A 19,902-nucleotide genomic window follows, 5' to 3' on the forward strand; every position below is an offset into this window, starting at 1 on the left:
TCATCCAATAGCAATCTCTTTAATTAATCTTGCCGGTTTTGCCGGATAATGTAGGACCCCGGCCATGTTCGGGATGCCACCTTAGTTACCACAACACCGCATTCCGGATAATACAGGTGTGCATCCCCCTAAACAGGATGAATGCAGCCTTTTTCGGCCCCTAGCAGTTTATAGTACACGAACAGCCCAAAAAGGCAAGTACATGCAGTCATTGTTAGCTTGTATGCCGTCATTTGACAAAGAGCGCCGCAAATAAGCCGCGAAGTCTCCGGATTCGGCGCACTTACCATACCCAGTACGGCCGAACAAAAACACACACCTGTCTTATCAGGAACGATTGCCAGTCCACCTGCCGCTTCTTCCAAAAAAATTCCCTCAATTGCATATCTTATTTTTTTTTCAGCGCCGAAAATCTCTCAGCCGTATATAAACCGGTGGATTGGCAATTTCTTAACTTAGAGGTTTTTTTGGTACCTTTACTTGTTTCCCGTTTGTGTAGTGTAATAACTTCTGTTAGCATTTAGTTACAGCTAGCTTAATACAGAAACGGAACAATTAAACATGTCTGACGCTACCGAACCTAAGGTCGAAAAGGTCGACAAGGTCCAATCCGACGACGAGGATGAGGATATTGATCAATTGATCATGGATTTACAATCCAACCATGGACTCGATGAAGCTGAATCTGATGATGAGGCCGAACAGGGTTCTTTCAAGGCTGTTCCTGAAGAGTTGTTGAAAACTGACCCAACCACTGGTCTTACTTCTGATGAAGTTTCCAAGAGAAGAAAGAAGTTTGGTCTTAACCAGATGGCTGAAGAGAAGGAGAACTGTGGTGTTGAAGTTCATCATGTTCTTTGTTGGTCCTATTCAATTCGTTATGGAAGCCGCTGCCGTTTTGGCTGCTGGTTTGGAGGACTGGGTCGATTTCGGTGTCATTTGTGCTCTTTTGTTGTTGAACGCCTTTGTTGGTTTCGTGCAAGAATACCAAGCTGGTTCCATTGTGGATGAGTTGAAGAAGACTTTGGCTAACACTGCTTTTGTTATCAGAGATGGTACTCTCGTTGAGGTTCAAGCCAACGAGATTGTTCCTGGTGATGTTCTTCAATTGGAAGACGGTACTGTTATTCCAGCTGATGGTAGAATTGTTTCTGAGGACTGTTTGTTGCAAGTTGACCAGTCCGCCATTACTGGTGAATCGTTGGCTGTTGACAAGAGACACGGTGACTCCACCTACTCTTCTTCTACCGTCAAGACTGGTGAAGCTTTCATGATTGTTACTGCCACTGGTGACTCTACTTTCGTCGGTAGAGCCGCTGCTTTGGTTAACAAGGCCGGAGCTGGTACTGGTCACTTTACTGAAGTGTTGAACAGTATTGGTACCACCTTGTTGGTGTTGGTCATTGTCACCCTCTTGGTTGTGTGGGTTGCTTGTTTCTACCGTACCGTTAAGATTGTTGCAATCTTGAGATACACCTTGGCTATCACCATTATTGGTGTCCCAGTTGGTTTGCCCGCTGTCGTTACCACTACCATGGCTGTCGGTGCTGCTTACTTGGCTAAGAAGCAAGCTATTGTGCAAAAGTTGTCTGCTATTGAGTCCCTTGCTGGTGTCGAAATCTTGTGTTCCGACAAGACCGGTACCTTGACCAAGAACAAATTGTCTCTTCACGAGCCATACACTGTTGAAGGTGTTGAGGCTGATGACTTGATGTTGACTGCTTGTTTGGCTGCTTCTAGAAAGAAGAAGGGTTTGGATGCTATTGACAAGGCTTTCCTTAAGTCTTTGATTAACTACCCAAGAGCTAAGGCTGCTTTGACCAAGTACAAGGTTATTGAGTTCCAGCCTTTCGACCCTGTCTCTAAGAAGGTTACTGCTATTGTCGAATCCCCAGAGGGTGAGAGAATTATCTGTGTCAAGGGTGCTCCTTTGTTCGTCTTGAAGACTGTCGAGGATGACCACCCAATCCCTGAAGATGTCCACGAAAACTACCAAAACACTGTCGCTGAATTTGCTTCCAGAGGTTTCAGATCTTTGGGTGTTGCTAGAAAGAGAGGTGAAGGTCACTGGGAAATTCTTGGTATTATGCCTTGTATGGATCCTCCAAGAGATGACACTGCTGCCACTGTGAACGAAGCCCGTCGTTTGGGTTTGAGAGTTAAGATGTTAACTGGTGATGCCGTTGGTATTGCTAAGGAAACTTGTCGTCAATTGGGTCTTGGTACTAACATTTACGATGCTGACAGATTGGGTTTGTCCGGCGGTGGTGACATGGCTGGTTCCGAGATTGCTGACTTCGTTGAAAACGCTGATGGTTTCGCTGAAGTGTTCCCTCAACACAAGTACAACGCTGTTGAGATCTTGCAATCCAGAGGTTACTTGGTTGCTATGACTGGTGATGGTGTCAATGATGCCCCATCTTTGAAGAAGGCTGACACTGGTATTGCTGTCGAAGGTGCTACCGATGCCGCTCGTTCTGCCGCTGATATTGTTTTCCTTGCCCCAGGTCTTTCTGCTATTATTGATGCTTTGAAGACTTCCCGTCAAATTTTCCACAGAATGTACGCCTACGTGGTGTACCGTATTGCTTTGTCTTTGCACTTGGAAATTTTCTTGGGATTGTGGATTGCCATCTTGAACAAATCTTTGAACATTGACTTGGTTGTGTTTATTGCCATTTTTGCTGATGTTGCTACCTTGGCTATTGCTTACGACAATGCTCCTTACGACCCTGCTCCAGTCAAGTGGAACACTCCAAGATTGTGGGGTATGTCCATTATCCTTGGTATAATTTTGGCTGTTGGTACTTGGATTACTTTGACTTCCATGTTCGTTAAGAAGGGGTGGTATTGTTCAAAACTTTGGTGGTCTTGACGGTATCCTTTTCTTGCAAATCTCTTTGACTGAGAACTGGTTGATTTTTCGTCACCAGAGCCAATGGTCCTTTCTGGTCCTCGATTCCATCTTGGCAATTGGGTGGTGCCGTCCTTATCGTTGATATCATCGCCACCTGTTTCACCTTGTTCGGCTGGTGGTCTCAAAACTGGACTGACATCGTTACCGTTGTCAGAGGTCTGGATCTGGTCCTTCTGGTGTCTTCTGTGTCATGGGTGGTACTTACTACTTGATGTCTGAATCCGAAGGATTCGACAACTTGTGTAACGGTAGACCAAGAAAGCCACAACAAGACAGAAGAACTGTCGAGGACTTCTTGATGTCGATGCAAAGAGTATCTACTCAACACGAGAAGTCAACATAATCTCCTCCTTAGAGTCGAGTTATCATTTTCCACGAGTATTGAAACATGATGTTGGGTTTTGGTTACCCAGCACGTGTGTTGGGAAAATGGTATTACTTTGCTCCATGATTCCCATTCCCGTCATTTAAGTTTTTTTTAATATTTAATTTCGTATTATAGCAATGATAGATAGTAACAATTTGGTGTAGAAACTACTGATGGTAGTGTAAAAGGACTACAAGTCCTTTGAATTATCGTATTAACTTTATTGTGTATTAACTAATTGAGCGCCCATGCATCGGAAGTACGCAACTTCTTTATGTGGTTCGGTGTCTAATCGTCTTGAAATGTTCAAAGATTGAGGATGACTTATTTTGCAACAATTTTTTGAAGTCTGGCGCAATGTTCGGGTCTTCTTCGTATGCTCGTCCAAACCCAGCCTCTAAAACGCTCAGCCAGGTAGCCCTATAAGTGTCTGGGACGGATGGTAATGCTTCTAGTTTGTCATCGTAAATAAGTAGTTCGTTCAAAGCTCGAATATCATTTATGACCAATTCGACGTTGGAAATATTGTTCGATGAAATGAAGTCCAGGATCTCGTTGATGTTGACCAGGCCCATATTACTTGTTGGATACATGGCCTGGACTGGGTTCACGTTGGGGGAGGGTGGTTGGAATGCAGCAGGGTATGTCTTGGATGCAACGAATCTCCAAATTACCGACACAAGCGAGTCGATAAACTCGGTATCTAGTTCAGAATCAGTAAACCATGGTCCACCAGTAACTTCAATGGAAGGCTGTAAGTTGTAGAGCATGTAAATTTTCCTAGTAGGGTGCTTGACCGACTTGATGGATTTAATGTACCGCTGATTCTCCAAAGACTTGAGACATCTAGCCACGATATGTTGATGCAAATTTGTTTTCGCCTTGATGGTCTTGGTCCATATTCCTTCTCGACCCGAAGCCTCGATATATGAATAAATCATCGCTTCGTCATCACTCATCGAGGTGAACTTCGATGCCTCCACAATGCTGATTGCCTGGAATCGCAATTCTCCACCTTCTTTAACCAATTTGACATACTTGGAAGTCATGAGCTCCTGTACGAGCTCCAAAAGCTCTGTTAAGTCGCTTGTTTGAAGTAATTCTTGAAGTGCTTCTTGCGAGTAGAGCTTATCCGGCAGGGCCATCATCTTGTCATGCAAGGTCTGGGCACGTTCGGAGACCGGCATTGTCATTAGATTGTTGAGTGGTGGTTCTGCTGTTTACGGTATGCTTTTTTTTTGCACCAGGTATGCTACTTTTGTTTTATGGTCCGAATCAACAAGTTTGTAGGTGATGAGATTTTTTTATTTTTGTGTCACATTTCGCAGCTCTGAGACTGGAGACGAGAGCAACTCTCCACCACTCCAAACCTCGCTATGAGCGACCTTGACGATGAGTTGAACAACCCCAAAGATACTAAGACCATCAGGTTCAAAAAGCTTGCGCCTGGGGTCAGAAAGCAGACTTCAAGGAAACCAAAATTGAGTTTTGATGACGAAAACGAAGAGGATGCTGGCATAAAACAGGCAACAAAAGTTCCGAAACCTGGTTTCAAAGGAGGTAGCGCACCTGTTACAGTTGTAGGTGAAGCAGGATTGAAACTGAGCTACACCAGAAAGATTTCTGCTGACGAAAATGCTGAAAGTCAACCGTCAGTCGACACACCAAAAGTCAAATCTACGAACAAAAATGAAGAAATTCACCCAAGCATCACCAGAAATATTGACCCGTTAACGGGCTTACCAATTGACAGCGAGGACCATCAAAAAGATGTAAAACAGGAGGAATCTTCACACCCCTCAAATATTCATTCCATACATTCTTTCAAAGCAGACACAGAAAATATTCCTATACACGACGACGACGAGGAGGAGATAGAAGATGGGAAAAATGAGCTTATAATGACACTCGATGATGCTTTTGTAGAAGATGGCCCACTAGGTTTATCGGGAGAACCTGCACCTTTCACTGTGGACGCAAACATGTACGACCTCGAATTGGGATCACCGGCACCTTCAGAAACAATATCCAATGGGGAGAATGAACTTTCTGGAAAATCAAATGTTTTACGTGAAAAACCACCAGATTTGCAGCTGCAAATCGACGCATTAAGACAGTCAATTGCCACCCTCAAAACCGATCAATCACAGGCTGAAAAGGATTTTTCAGAAGTAAAGGCACAACTTGACCAAATCTCTGATCAAAAGTCCAAACTCGCCGATACATTAAAAGATATATAGACAATATTCACTTATGGTATAGTCACGGCCGTGTCACGTGCCAGATTGTCCACCGCGGTTAGAGAAAAATTACTCAATTGGTGAGTCATTACCGTAACTGAGTATATAAAACCTGGTTGCAAACCACGTTCCCCAGTTGTTGAACCGTTCAGAGTTATTTAGAAACTCGCTCTCTTCCAGTTATGTTCAAAAGTTTGTTCAAATCTAGCTCAAGGAATTTCACCATGTCACCAACTGTTTCTTCGGCTTCTCCTCGTCACTTGAAGAGCATGTTAGATGTCAACCACCAGGAATTGACCGCTCTTGTTGATAACGCCGCCAAGTTCAAGGCAAATCTCAAGGCTGGCGTGAATGCTCGTGAATATCATCAAAAACTTTTGGGAAAATTAGTTGCTATGTTATTTTCCAAAAGATCAACCAGAACCAGAGTCAGTACTGAAGGTGCTGCTGCTTTCTTTGGTGCCCAACCAATGTTTCTTGGTAAGGACGACATTCAATTGGGCGTAAACGAGTCTATTTATGATACAACAAAGGTGATTTCTTCAATGGTATCTTGTATCTTTGCCAGAGTGAATAAGCATAGTGAAATTTTGGAACTCTGCAAGCACTCAGATGTCCCTATTATCAATGCCTTGTGTGACAAGTACCATCCATTGCAGGCAATTGCCGATATTTTGGCCATCAAGGAAGCTTTTGGTACTACTCAAGGATTGAAATTGACCTGGATTGGTGATGCGAACAATGTCATCAACGACTTGGCCATAGCAGCTCTCAAGTCGGGAATTTCTGTATCTGTGGTGACACCTTCAGATATAAGCTTTGACAGCGATATCAAGCAAGAGGCTGAAAAGTTGGCTGAAGCTTCTGGACTTAAATTCGAGACCCTGCACGATCCAATTTCAGCATTGAATTCTGCTAATATAGTCGTTACCGATACATGGATATCTATGGGTGAAGAGGCTCAGAAACAAGCCAAATTGAAGCAGTTTGCAGGGTTTCAGATCAGCCAGGAAATGATCAAAAAAAGCAATATTGCTTCGAATTGGAAATTTATGCATTGTCTTCCTCGTCATCCCGAAGAAGTTGCAGACGACGTTTTTTACAGCGACAACTCAATTGTGTTCCCCGAGGCGGAAAACCGTCTCTATGCTGCCATTTCTGTGCTCGATGCGTTTGTGGTCAATAGGGGTAAAATCATCTAGTTTGTACCACTGCTTATAAAGCTTTGCCACAAACACACGGGAACACAAATGTATATATTGGGCAAATTTACAAACGCAAATCAACTTACTTTCTGTTATTTTTTTGACTATCATGGTAAACTTTAATTTTATCAAGTCTGGAATCCTACCAGTCGCTCTTGGTGCATCTTTTGCTGTAGCTGCTACGGCACCCCAATTTTTGTCCAATCCAAAGGAGATTGTCGCCATTGCTGACTTTCCTTATGGTTTTGATAAACTGGTGGATGGAAACATCGTTTTCACTGCCAAAAGATGGCGGTCCTGTTCATGTCCATGTAGACATCACAGGTTTACCCTCTGAAGATTCCTTAACCTACCATGTCCACGAAGGAAGTGTTCCATCTGATGGTGACTGTGAAGCTATTGGACCCATTTTGGACCCTTTTGCGGGACAAGAAGTTTGTGGAGCCGATCCTGCTCAATGCAAGATTGGTGATTTATCTGGAAAGCACAATGAGATTACCGGCGAAATTTTTGAGCAAAAGTATGTGGATTCGTTTTTGTCGTTGGACGCAAAAGCACCAGCTTCCATTCTTGGGAAGTCAATTGCTTTCCACCATTCCAACGGAACCAAGTTTGCTTGTTCAAACATTGAAGCTGCCGCCAAGGTGAGACTTGCCAGTCTCAAAGAAGAATACTTGGGAAGCGGTAACGACGACCTCGCATTTCTCGAGGAGATTGACGGACCTTTGGAGACTCTGACACCATCGGTGGAGGAATCCAAGGAACCTGTTATTGCAGCCATGAGATCGGTTCTGTGGGAACATGCCAATGCCACTAAATTTCAAAATGTGTCGGCATCTGCCGACTGGAATTGCACCCACGATGAAGAAGACACCCCAGCCGTCAAGACGAGTATCTGTGAAGACTCTTCCGCGACTAGGAGTGTCTCTTTGATGTCGTTGCTTTCTTTGCTTGCATTCCTCATCTAATGACTGTTGTCATCATTCTTCACCCATAGCTCAAACCTGCCAACAGCCTAAATAGTCAATAACAGATCAAGTACCTTACTCTTCTTGTCGCTGACTCTTCGTTGTCGCTTCCTCTTTCAACTGTCGCTTGCTACCCTTTTCGTCTCGTTTTCGCAGCCGCCAAGTGCCGCGCACCGAATGTGGCTCAAGATACCGAGAATTGTGGCCCACGAAGTAAATTCTCCGTTCTGGAATAGAGAGTCGCTGTCAGGTCCAGTCAGTAGAATCATAAAACTTCACTTTCTAGAGACATTGGTTTATAGATACGAGCTTTTGAAATCGAACCAACATACTCCGTTTACCCCAATTGAGAGGGGTACTGTATACAGCTAATCTATATAAGTAATCAAAGTCCCCCCACTTACCATCATTCAGCATGACTACTGTATACGTTTCTGGTGCCACGGGTTTCATTGCCCAACACGTTGTAAAGCAATTGCTCTCCAAAGGATACAAGGTGATTGGATCTGTCAGATCCACTGAGAAAGGAGACGACTTGGTAAAGAATTTCGGCTCGGACTTCAAGTATGAAGTTGTGGCTGATGTGGGGGTTCCAGGTGCGTTTGATGAATCGTTGAAAAAGCACCCAGAGGTCAGTGTTTTCCTCCATACTGCCTCTCCGTTTCATTTCAATGCGAAGGATGTTGAGAAGGATTTACTTCTTCCTGCTACTGAAGGAACCAAAAACGCATTGAAAGCAATCAAGAACCACGGTCCTCAAATCAAGAGGGTGGTAGTCACATCGTCATACGCTGCTGTGGGTGATGCTTCTCATGAGGAAGATCCAAACCATGTTAACACGGAGGAATCTTGGAACGAAATATCATGGGAAGGTGCTTTAAAGGACGTGAGGCAAGGGTATCGAGGATCGAAAACTTTTGCGGAAAGAGCCGCCTGGCAATTCGTTAAAGGATGAAAAACCAACTTTCGTTTTATCCACCGTTAATCCAGTTCTTGTTTTTGGTCCACAAGCGTTTGACTCTGCCGTTAAAGACACCCTCAACACTTCATCGGAAGTCATCAACAACTTTTTCAAGTTGAAGTCGTCCGATCCTGTGCCCTCCGCTAACGGTCGTTTCATAGACGTAAGGGACGTGGCGAGGGCTCATTTGGTTGCATTCGAGAAGGACAGTGCCAAAAACCAACGGTTGGTCATGACTGCAGGCGACTTTTCTGGTCAAGAGATTGCCGATATCATTCACAAAAACTTTGCTGAAGCCAGTAAAGATGTGCCAGTGGGCAAGCCAGGTACTGGCCCACAATTGAGGACCAACATGTCCAAGAGTAATTTTTCAAAGACTGAAAATATCTTGGGATTCAAGTACATTGATTTGGAAAAGAGCGTTATTGACTCTGTCCAGCAGGTGATTAAAAAAAAAGCTTAGGCTCGAAATTTTAGTTCATCAAAGTACATCAAACAAGCGTACAACTATCAAACATATCAGGCAACGCTAAATACGTCAAATAGCTTCGTGCGATCCAATGCATACACTGCATTGAACAGTTTCTTATTCCGTTCTATTAATAATTTTCATGAGCCACCTATTGAGCCCCCGTGGCGGCTGCAGGATATTCGCGTAGGTATCGCATCGGTATCTCATCGGTATCGCATCGGTATATTATTCAGAGCCTAGCGGAAGTCCGCGATACAGAAATGCGAAGAGTCTGATGAGGATGCATTGCATTTGGTTAGACGATCTCACTACAGCCACACCTCCACATTCACACCCCTAACTTCTCGGCACACCCTTGCATAGTGGCTTATTTATAGTTTAGGCTCGCACTACTTAATTAGAAAATGTTTGTGATTCTTGGGCTGTGCTGAACAAAGTACGGCATACAGCCCAGCATTGCTGCAAGATTTTCCCAATGCGGCGGTGGTTGCGTCAATATGACAGTTGCTAGATTGCGCCAAAGATATGGCTCGTAATGTCGCCTGGTTGTAGAATTTTTTATCTCGTGCTACTCTTATCTTGTCTGTAAAAGCGGTTGTTTACCATCATGAAGGGAACTATTCGTAACATAAACTTACCAGGTGTGGTGAAGACGAAGAAACGGGTTTTCATAATTGGCATAATCGTGTTTTTGAACTTGGCCATTCTTCTCAGTATTCATCCACACGCAGTCACCTCCAGCAAGGCTGTCACCTCGGTAGGAAACCATATCTCGGCCTATTCTCCGTTTAGGCTGAAAACTCCCATATCAGAGAAAGCTGGTGGCCGTGAAGAATCACAAGCAGCAATTATATTTCCTCTGTATTTTGAGCATGCCGAAGACGAATTAGCATACTATTACAAGACATTTCTCAAGCAAGAGAAGACCAATAATGATCTCAAATTCATCAAACATAGTGGACCGTCGGCACCTATTGTTCAAGATGTTGCACCAGAAAACTTAAGCACAAATCAGTTTGATGTTTTTGACTTTGCTGAAGGCGGAAAGAAGTGCTCACCTCTTCGTAAGAATATAACCGTTCAAGTGAGCAAACTGCAGAGATTTGATGAGCTTTTGCCCATTGCTCACACATATATCGAACAGAGGAAACGAGATCCAGCTCTTGCGGAACTCGATGGGTTCATCAAAGAAGATATTCACGAACAGATTCTGTCCAATAAGCTCAACAGGCATTGGTACAAACTCGCAGGATCATCTGTGTGGCTCAAGGAATATGGAGTCCATTTTATGGTGTCTCGTGTGATGTATAGTCCACAAGGAAGCAAGAGACGTTCACCATTAAGTTTGACCTATGCACAAATTTTCGATGAAAAATGGAACGAAATCCATAATGGAGAACTTGTGTTCCCTTATAGAGGCTCAGGATCTGACGAAGAAGTGGAATATACCAAGATGCAATTTCCTTCTTTCCTCCCAGTACCATTCTTTCACGACTTCAAATATCAAGGCAAACGGTTTTATGGTGCCGAAGACCCTCGCTTGTTACTTGTTAAAGATGAAGACGGCCACGATGAACCTCTCATGGTATACAACTCCCACCACCGCAAAATCGTGGACCGTCAACTTGCCGACGAAACTCATATGAACGTGACTTTAGACAGTTACAGACTGATGTTCATGGCTTGGCCATTTCGTTCTCAAAAAGGAAAAGACGTTATCATGGGTCTTGAGGATCCCAGGTATTCAGACACCACATACATCAAGGCTGTAGAGCTTCGACTTGACACCAAAGAGAGAATCAAGACACAAAAGAACTGGACACCATTCATTAGTGAAGTCGACAGGAATCAATTGTATGATGAAAACATCTACTTTGTTTACAGATGGGATCAGCTAGAGGTATTAAGATGTCCTCTCACCAAGTTCACGAAGGAGGGTATGTCTGCTTGCCGTCACGTTTACAGAAAGGAAAAGAACCCAAGCTCACAAGTGGGTCCATTTAGAGGTGGTACTCAAATGTTGAGTTTGAGAAGTATCATGCCAAGCTTAAAGTTGCCAAAAGACAAGGAAGTGTGGATTGGTTTTGCCAGAGCACATCTCAAGAACTGTGGATGTGGAAGAAGTATGTATAGGCCCAACTTGGCGGTGATAACGAGAGTGAAAGGACAGTTTCATGTGAGCCATGTTGGAGGATTTACTTCCTTGAATGTAGCATCACAAGGATGGGGAATTGCCAAATACCAATGTGGACCTAGAGATGCAAATGTACTTATTCCCAATGGTTTATCGAGCTGGATAGCAGAAAAGGGCAAGGAGGATACTTTAACCGTTACCCTTTCAGTCGCTGATGAGTCCGTGGAGATGGTGCATGTAAAGGGATTACTTAACAAATTGTTCGAAGAGACCTCGATCATCGAGACTGGGCAAGATATCCCCAATGACAACACGGTGTTGGAATGTGGAGTGAAAGCATCGAACGACTTTTGTAAAGCTTATGGCATTGCTCAAATTGATCTTGGAACCTTGGATCCAAAGTCTCCTTTACAGCCCAAGAAACCAGCAGCATCTAGAAGTAACGACGAAAAAGAAGCAAACAAGTCGGGCACAAAAGAATCTAAAAAGTCGTCGTGGTTTAATTTAGGTTTGTTGTAAAATTAATAAATTAATTAGTATAGAGCTTCCCCAGATTCTCGCGCTCATCGCACTGAAAAATTTAAGTCAACACCATATATACCAATGACAGATTGCGTTATACGATCACCACGCATCGATGAGTTAGAGCACTACGGTCCTGTAACTGCACTCAGAAACCATAATAAGATCCTCTTTTGTGGCTGCGGCCCTATACTAAAGGTTTTCGACATAAGCTCATCGCATCCTCAACTTGTCTTTCAACAAAAAGTACTTTCACGCAACAAAATACATACCATAGCGATCACTGACGATGGAAAGCAATTATTCGCAGGTGGTGGAAGATCATTTGTTATCATTGATATCGAAAATATCCTCAAAGGAGAGAACAATGTATTCAAAGAGAAGGCAATTGATGAATGGATCGTTAGTGGTGAGTTCCTCAATCAGAACACGTTGTTAATACTTACAGCACACAATACCGTGTATGAGATTAACACACAATCATTTGAGCTGAAGAACACCATGGATTGTGGTGAAAAATCGATTCTTTATAGTGGAACCATTCGCATAGATACCAAAGGTCGAGTGCTCATTGGGGCTGGAACTGTGATGGAAGGAGTGATACTATGGGACTATAAGACAGGCAAAATCTTACACAATCTCACAGAACATGAGGGTTCGATTTTCGGAATAAAAATTGACCCCTCTGGAAAGTTTGCAGTTTCTTGCTCAGATGATCGTTCTATCAAACTCTACGACGTTCAACTGGGTAACATTTTAGCCACAGGCTGGGGCCATGGATCTCGGATTTGGGGCCTTGAGTTTTTCTCTGTTGGTGAAACACTTCATGTTTTTAGCCACGGAGAAGATACGACGGCTCGTCTTTGGAAATATCAACTAGGAAACACTTCCTTGGATCAGGTTCATATATGGGAAAATTGCCATTCAGGAAAACACATTTGGTCTGGATGTGTGTCTATGGAGTCAAGTGCTTGTATCACAGGTGGTGCTGATGGAAGAGTACGATTACTTGACATGGTTCCTTACCTATCCAAATCAACACTCCACTATAGCCTTGAAGATATTGCAGGGTACACTGGAGTACATTTCGAAAAAAATGAAATTATCAAGCAGTTTTTTGAACTTGAAGATGGTTTAGTGTCTATTACATCACATGGAACGATATTCTCATACTCATACTCGTCCCACAATTGGCGAGAAATAAAGTTGACATCAGATGAAAAACAAAAGTTCATGAACTTTTCTATCATGAGAGGCTTTAAAGATGCTGGTACGGTAGCTATTACCACTCGCGTGGGCGACATTCTTCTTCTTCAGTTTCAGAGCATCAATGAAACCCCCACCAAAATCTGGATCGAAGACGAATATCTTCAGTCGAGCAAAGTCACAAACTTGTTGAGTTTTGGTTGTAATGGTCAATATTATTTATTGACAGACTGCCCAAACCCCAAAACACCTTTCGTTCTTCGAGAGTTCCACCTTAGCTCTGGAGAATTCAGACTCAAGAGCACCACTTGCTTAAGTCAACCTCAGCAAACCAGCTTCACCACAACTTGCATGGTTGTTGATAGCGTTAATAACTGGCTCATTTTGGCCTCTCGTTATGTTACTATCGCAATCTACGACCTTGGCTCTACTGAGAACCAACCCACTCCACTTTCAGCTATCTTCAAGAAAATTACCTCTGGTGATACGATTACCTCATTATCAACTTTAATGGCTGCGAAAAATTGTTCAACTTTACTTCTCACCGTTAGAGACGGAGCATATGCAACAATCACATTAAGAAAAGACAACACACTCACCTACGACATTGACCTTGAAAACAAGCTTTCCAGAGGCTTTATCGAAGGTGGCTTTTTCGACGGCGACAACTTGATAGTATATGGATTCAAATCATCGTCATTTTTTATCTGGAATGAAACACAACAATTGGAATTAATGAGTGTTGCATGCGGAGGAGCACACAGGCAATGGGAGCTCTACAGAAACGAGTCCGAATACAAGTTCGTATACATGAATAAGTCTACCATCTATTTTGCTGATGCCTCAAAGAGATTTGAAAATAACGGTGTCTTAGTTGACGGAACTCATGGAAGAGAAATTCGGGATATTGCTGTTTCAAAGTGGGAATCCGGAAACAACTATCGAGATGTAATCACAGCATCTGAAGACACAACCTTACGATACGGTAGATTGTTCCCCAATGGTAAAGTTCATGTCTATTGGACATTGAACAAACATGTTTCCGGGCTTCAGAAAGTCAAGTTTATCGACAGCAATCTTGTAGGAAGTTGCGCTGCCAATGAAGAATTCATTGTCTGGAAACTTTCAGGCACAAAGATTCCTAGCATCGCAGACTTTGCAGTCTTACCAACTGAACATAAGAACCCTGATCTTCGTATCATGGATTTCGACTCTATTGAGGTCGATGGAGAGCTCTTGATTGCAACAGTTTATTCAGACTCTCAAATAAAGGTGTGGAAATTTGATGAAAAACCTCAAAAATTCACTCTCGTTCTCGAAGGAACATACACCACTTGTTGCTTGCTTCACGTTAAGTTTCTTCGAGTAGCAGGAAACATCTTCCTCACTACAGCTGCTACAGATGGTCATTTGGCAATTTGGAAAATGCCCAACTTGTCAAACAAAGCAAATTTACCGGCTCCCATTGATCAAGCAACAAATTCACCAGAATTCTATTAAAGGTTTGGCATTTGAAGAGGTCACCGGCGATCATTATCGGGTCTTCACAGGTGGTGATGACAACTCTTTGATTGTTTCGGATCTCAAATTTGGATCTGAGGAGATTTCGTTATCGCTGTTAGATTTCCAAGAATCAGCAGCATCCTCAACAATAACCTCAGTGACTCTTATTGGAACTGCCAAAGTAATGACAGTTTCTGTGGACCAGATAGTGAGACTCTGGAGCTTTGAATCAGACAAGTTGGTGTGCATCTCGGAAACTTATACCACTATTGCTGATACTGGCTGTTCAGAAGCGACGGAAATCGGAAACCTGTTGATGCTTCTTGTGGGCGGATCGGGACTCAGCACTTTTAAAGTTTCAAATTAATTTACGATTCAAGCTAATATATACGTGCATTAAGTGCGTCTAATCTAAGGTTTGTAGTAAATTATAATTCCAACAAACGCAAGTTGAAAACTGTGTCGTTGATAACTTGTTCTTCATCAATGATAGGACTCGTTGAACTTCCGAATGGCTCAATTGGTCTCTTTGTACATTTCAACAACATCTCTTCATTCTCCTTCAAGATGTTCTCGAAACCTATGGTATCCTTCGACACCTTGTATTCAACCTTGACGTCATCTGTGGTGTTCAAGCCAGCCTTCTTTCTCAATCTTTGAATACGGTTGATCAACTCTCTGGCCAAGCCTTCATTTTGCAATTCAGGGTACATGTTGACATCCAAGATGATGAGAATGTCTTGCTGGGATCTAGACTCATGTCCACTAGCTGCCAGAGCAGCTGGTAATCCTCTTTGAACTTGCAAATCTTCGGTGACTAATTCAATTCCGTCGACGGTCAATTTACCAGATTTAGCAAAAGCCTTGACTTCGTCTGAACTTACCGATGGTAAAGCAGCCTTGACCTTCTTGGCATCCTTCTTCAATTTCTTACCAAGAACTGGCCAGTCAGCCACCACGGTATATTCGACACCATACTTTTCCTCATCGGAGGAGATTACAATGTCTCTGACATTCAATTCCTCGATGATATAGTCTTTCAAAGATTCAACATCGCTCAAGTAGTCAGGGTCAGAGTGTAAGATGACAAGTTCCTTCAAAGGAGTCTTCAAAGAGATCATCTTCTTTTCTCTGATGTTTCTTCCCAAATCAATAACCTTTTGCATTCTGCCAACAGCGGTCTCAATCTTCTCATCAAAAAGTTCCTTTCTTTCAGTAGGGTACGACATGAAGTGAATGGACCTGGTATCTTTCTCCTTAGGGTTGACACTCAAAGAGATCAAATCTTCTTCGGTGAAGTAAACCTTAAGTCGTTGGTAAATACCATCGGCAAGGAAAGGAGTGAAAGGAGCCATTGCACGAGACAAGGTGAGTAAAGCCTCCGACAAAGTGTTGAGTGCAACTCTTGTGTCTTCCTTGTCTCCACTCAAACCCTTGAGACGTCTACGGTTGAACCGAATGTACCAGTTAGTCAAGTCGTCAATCAAGGACAACAACTTGGGAACAACGGTGTATAACCTGTAAGCCTGCATCTCTTTGTGAATGAATGCAATTAAGGATTGAAGAGATGCCATTAACCATTTGTCCATTACGTTGGTTGAGAACAATTTCGAGTTGTAGACAAACTTCTCACCATTGTCTTTCTGGTAAATGTTGGCAGCATCATTAAAGAACTTGAAGGAGTTATACCAAGGTAATAAGACACTTGAGACCACCTCTCTCACACCTTCTTCCTTGAACTTCAAGGTTTCAGCTCTAGCAACGGGTGACTTGATCATATACAATCTCAATGCGTCGGCACCGTACTCCTTCAAGACTATATTAGGGTCTGGGTAGTTTTTCAATCTCTTAGACATTTTCTTACCATCAGCAGCCAGCACAATACCGGTGACAATGACGTTTTGGTAAGGGGCAGTATTGAACAAGTGTGTACCCAAGACAGTCAAGGTATAGAACCAACCTCTTGTTTGATCCAAACCTTCAGAGATGAAGTTGGCGGGGAATGAGTTCATGAAAAGTTCCTTATTCTCAAAAGGATAATGTCTCGAAGCGTAAGGCATTGAACCGGACTCAAACCAACAATCAAACACCTCTTCAACTCTCTTCAAGTTGCCCTTACCTTGCTTGGAGGGAATGGTAACATCATCGATACTGTCTCTGTGGATATCAGTGATATCATCTCTTCCAGATAATTCCCTCAATTCTTCAATAGAGCCAACGCAAACGATTTCTTCAAAGTCGTCACTAACCCAGAGTGGAATTGGAGTACCCCAGTATCTGTTTCTGGAAACATTCCAATCTCTAGCGTTGGAAATCCAGTTGGAAAACCGCTTTTCCTTGATGTTGGATGGCACCCAGTTTGTCCTCTCGACATTCTTCAACATATCTGGGACAATATCAGTCACACGAACAAACCAAGCTGGCACAGCTCTGTACAAAAGAGGTGTATCAGATCTCCAACAGAATGGGTACGAGTGCTTGATTTGGGTGTTCATCAAAATTCTTCCATCTTCTGTCAATCTTTTGATGATGAGCTTGTCTGCATCCTTGACATACACACCATGGAAATCAGAAACTTCAGCAGTGAAGCGACCATTGTCATCCACTGGATTGGGTGGAGTTCTCTTCTCGTTGATAACACCAGCGTTAGCGGCAGCATTGAAATCTTCCTCACCAAATGCTGGAGATTGATGGACAATACCAGTACCAGAGTCTGCAGTAACGTAGTCTGCACCAATAACCTGGAAGCCATGGTCCTTAAAGCTGTCGTAAAAGTAGTTGAAAAGTGGCTTATACTTGAGTCCAACTAAGTCTTTACCTTTGATTTTCTCCACGACCTTATACTTGGCGGCAGCAGGCTTCTTGTAGACGGCATTTAACAAAGACTCCAACAAAATGAAATGCTTCTGCTTCTCTTCATCAAAGATTTTGACGTACTCAAAGTCAGGATTAACACACAACGCGATGTTAGAAGGCAATGTCCAAGGGGTGGTGGTCCATGCAATCAACCAAGTGTTCTCATCGTCGATAAGAGGAAAAGATACGGTGACTGCAGGATCATTGACATCTTTATAGTTTTGCTGAGCTTCAAAATTGGACAAAGGGGTAGTCAAACCAGTAGAGTATGGCATGACACGCAATCCTTTGTAGACAGCATCCTTCTTGTACAACTCTTTGAAAGCCCACCACACAGATTCCATAAACTCTGGGTACAAAGTCTTGTAATCGTTATCCATATCGATCCACCTTCCAATTCTTGTCACAGTTCTGCGCCATTCATCGGCGTATCTCATCACAATCGCCCTACACTCAGCATTGTATTTGTCAATACCCATCTTCATGACATCGTGTTTACCGGTAATACCCAACTTTTTGTCAATCTCGTACTCGATAGGTAACCCATGAGTATCCCATCCAAATCTTCTCACCACATGGTGTCCATTCATTGTAGCATACCTTGGAATGATATCTTTCACTGTAGAAGCCAAAAGATGTCCATAGTGAGGTGTACCAGTAGCAAAAGGAGGACCGTCAAAGAATGCAAAAGGTGGAAAATCTTTTGTCAATTCCAAGGAACGTTGAAAAGCATCCACCTCATTCCACTGGTCAATAACCTTTTCTTCTTCCCTAGGGAAGCTAAAATGACCCAGTTCTTCAGCCATTACTAACCAAAAGTTGTTTGTGGAAGTCCAAGTCAGACGATTATAACTTGTCTGGCGGTGACTAATTGAAAAAATTTGCAGCAGATGCAGTACCGCACTAAATAATCTCAGCATATCGGCACCATAGATTGAACGGCGCGAAGGTGACTCGACCGTAGCTATGCTTAATGAGTCAATTATTTAGGCACTGAATGATTACGATAGCACAATTCCAGAACTGCTTTCATGCGTGTTTTGGGGCAACGACCGTTAAGGCGCCAAGACGTCTAGCCATCGCATTATCTGGTGGTGTGGATTCGATGTGTTTGGCTTATCTTCTTTCTCAGTACAAGCAGGTGTACGAGCCAAGCTTGGAGCTCCATTCTATAACCATAGACCATGGATACAGGTCTGATTCGGAAATTGAGGCCCAGAAAGTTGCGCAAGTGGTGCAAAACTGGGGTATATTACCGTCGGTCTCTCGTTTGAAATATAGTTGCAACCCTGCAAAAATTTCCAATTTCGAAGAAGTAGCCCGTACGATGCGGTACGCCGAGTTCGAAAGATTTTGCCGTGGAAATAACATTGAAGGACTTTTGGTGGCACACAACTTGGACGACCAAATTGAAACTTTTATCCAACGGCTCCGTCAGAATTCGTCAATATTTGGACTTGCAGGCTTAAAGAGAGCTACCACACTTCCAGTTGCAACTAATGAGCCGAATGAGAGACCAATTCCTCTCTTTAGGCCTCTTTTGCAATTTCCAAAGTCTGAATTGATCAGCACTTGCATTGCGAATAAGATACAGTGGTTCGAAGACTCAACAAACCAAGACGCTAATTTGACTGAGCGCAACTTCTGGCGCTCCGAACTAAAGAAACCCGATGACGAGTCAGTTATTAATCGAGATCAGTTCTTGCAAACTTTTCTGGAAGTGGAAACTGTGGTCAACGAGCTTCGAAAGAAGGTTAAAGCGCTCAAACTTCATGTTTTTGGTACCGAGGAATGCGAATATGCTCGTAACGGAACATTGAGCTTTCAGATTCAGTACTCAGTACTTTCCAACCTTTCTGCTATGGTATTCAGTCGTTTTCTTTTTCAAATATTGCATCCTATATCTGCGTCTCGCGATTACCACTGGATGTACGCAAAGCTAGAACGGCATGCTGTACCAAGAATCATGAAGCATTTTGTTGTATCTCAGAACAGAGTAGCATTGCGCCTAACATATCTCAATATTCTATGGAATATTGAACGAATTGAAGATACCTTACATTTCCATTTTGAAAGGCAGCCTATACCTCAGAATGAGTATGCTCATATATCAACCAGCATAAATCCAGACGGAAAGAGTACACTTTTTGACAATAGATTCTGGATAAGACTAAAGATTGCTACTAAGAACAAAGTCAGTGTGGAACCTTATGATCCAAAAAGACATAAAAAAATCATTCGTCAAGCCTTTCCTGAATTGAAGAAGTTTTCCAACTTATCGAAATCCCTTAAACTGACCCCAATTGTTATTGCACAAGATATTATGGCAGTTCCGGTTCTCGATAAGGTCAAGGCGAACATTCCAGCTGACGTGGAAGTGCAACTAAAAGCTAACTTATTTACGAACTCGTAAGTGTTCAAACAGAAAGGTTGCGAAGCTTACAAAGTTATTACCAGTGTAATTGCAATTCTCTTATATACAACTCGACCCACTGTAAATAGCAAAAACCGGAACGAAACCATCCTGTAGTTGAAATACGAATTCCACACA

At 42.9% G+C, this 19,902-nt stretch overlaps 10 protein-coding genes across 10 annotated transcripts; 8 read left to right on the plus strand and 2 right to left on the minus strand. All coding sequences in view use genetic code 12, as the record gives it.

The window, feature by feature from the left end:
* Positions 1-769: 769 nt before the first annotated feature.
* PMA1 (H(+)-exporting P2-type ATPase) lies at positions 770-2,875 on the plus strand (the record flags this gene model as incomplete). The annotated part of the gene is made up of 1 exon (XM_001486328.1): positions 770-2,875. One exon carries the CDS (start codon positions 770-772, stop codon positions 2,873-2,875), a length of 2,106 nt encoding a protein of 701 aa, XP_001486378.2.
* A 681-nt stretch (positions 2,876-3,556) lies between these two features.
* PGUG_02050 (DNA-directed RNA polymerase III subunit) lies at positions 3,557-4,477 on the minus strand (the record flags this gene model as incomplete). The annotated part of the gene is made up of 1 exon (XM_001486329.1): positions 3,557-4,477. One exon carries the CDS (start codon positions 4,475-4,477, stop codon positions 3,557-3,559), a length of 921 nt encoding a protein of 306 aa, XP_001486379.2.
* A 183-nt stretch (positions 4,478-4,660) lies between these two features.
* PGUG_02051 (uncharacterized protein) lies at positions 4,661-5,524 on the plus strand (the record flags this gene model as incomplete). Its single annotated transcript, XM_001486330.1, has 1 exon — positions 4,661-5,524. One exon carries the CDS (start codon positions 4,661-4,663, stop codon positions 5,522-5,524), a length of 864 nt encoding a protein of 287 aa, XP_001486380.2.
* A 182-nt stretch (positions 5,525-5,706) lies between these two features.
* On the plus strand, positions 5,707-6,726 carry ARG3 (ornithine carbamoyltransferase; the record flags this gene model as incomplete). The annotated part of the gene is made up of 1 exon (XM_001486331.1): positions 5,707-6,726. The coding sequence occupies one exon, from the start codon at positions 5,707-5,709 to the stop codon at positions 6,724-6,726; it is 1,020 nt and encodes a 339-aa protein (XP_001486381.2).
* Positions 6,727-6,968: 242 nt separating this feature from the next.
* On the plus strand, positions 6,969-7,697 carry PGUG_02053 (uncharacterized protein; the record flags this gene model as incomplete). Its single annotated transcript, XM_001486332.1, has 1 exon — positions 6,969-7,697. The coding sequence occupies one exon, from the start codon at positions 6,969-6,971 to the stop codon at positions 7,695-7,697; it is 729 nt and encodes a 242-aa protein (XP_001486382.2).
* Positions 7,698-8,112: 415 nt separating this feature from the next.
* On the plus strand, positions 8,113-8,652 carry PGUG_02054 (methylglyoxal reductase (NADPH-dependent); the record flags this gene model as incomplete). The annotated part of the gene is made up of 1 exon (XM_001486333.1): positions 8,113-8,652. The coding sequence occupies one exon, from the start codon at positions 8,113-8,115 to the stop codon at positions 8,650-8,652; it is 540 nt and encodes a 179-aa protein (XP_001486383.1).
* Positions 8,653-9,737: 1,085 nt separating this feature from the next.
* On the plus strand, positions 9,738-11,783 carry PGUG_02055 (beta-mannosyltransferase; the record flags this gene model as incomplete). Its single annotated transcript, XM_001486334.1, has 1 exon — positions 9,738-11,783. The coding sequence occupies one exon, from the start codon at positions 9,738-9,740 to the stop codon at positions 11,781-11,783; it is 2,046 nt and encodes a 681-aa protein (XP_001486384.2).
* An 84-nt stretch (positions 11,784-11,867) lies between these two features.
* PGUG_02056 (uncharacterized protein) lies at positions 11,868-14,492 on the plus strand (the record flags this gene model as incomplete). Its single annotated transcript, XM_001486335.1, has 1 exon — positions 11,868-14,492. One exon carries the CDS (start codon positions 11,868-11,870, stop codon positions 14,490-14,492), a length of 2,625 nt encoding a protein of 874 aa, XP_001486385.2.
* A 431-nt stretch (positions 14,493-14,923) lies between these two features.
* Positions 14,924-18,271, minus strand: ILS1 (isoleucine--tRNA ligase; the record flags this gene model as incomplete). Its single annotated transcript, XM_001486336.1, has 1 exon — positions 14,924-18,271. The coding sequence occupies one exon, from the start codon at positions 18,269-18,271 to the stop codon at positions 14,924-14,926; it is 3,348 nt and encodes a 1,115-aa protein (XP_001486386.2).
* Positions 18,272-18,348: 77 nt separating this feature from the next.
* PGUG_02058 (uncharacterized protein) lies at positions 18,349-19,764 on the plus strand (the record flags this gene model as incomplete). Its single annotated transcript, XM_001486337.1, has 1 exon — positions 18,349-19,764. One exon carries the CDS (start codon positions 18,349-18,351, stop codon positions 19,762-19,764), a length of 1,416 nt encoding a protein of 471 aa, XP_001486387.2.
* Positions 19,765-19,902: the final 138 nt, after the last annotated feature.

The sequence above is a fragment of the Meyerozyma guilliermondii genome, genomic scaffold (assembly GCF_000149425.1).
Source record: "Meyerozyma guilliermondii ATCC 6260 scaffold_2 genomic scaffold, whole genome shotgun sequence".
Classification (NCBI taxonomy): domain Eukaryota; kingdom Fungi; phylum Ascomycota; class Pichiomycetes; order Serinales; family Debaryomycetaceae; genus Meyerozyma; species Meyerozyma guilliermondii.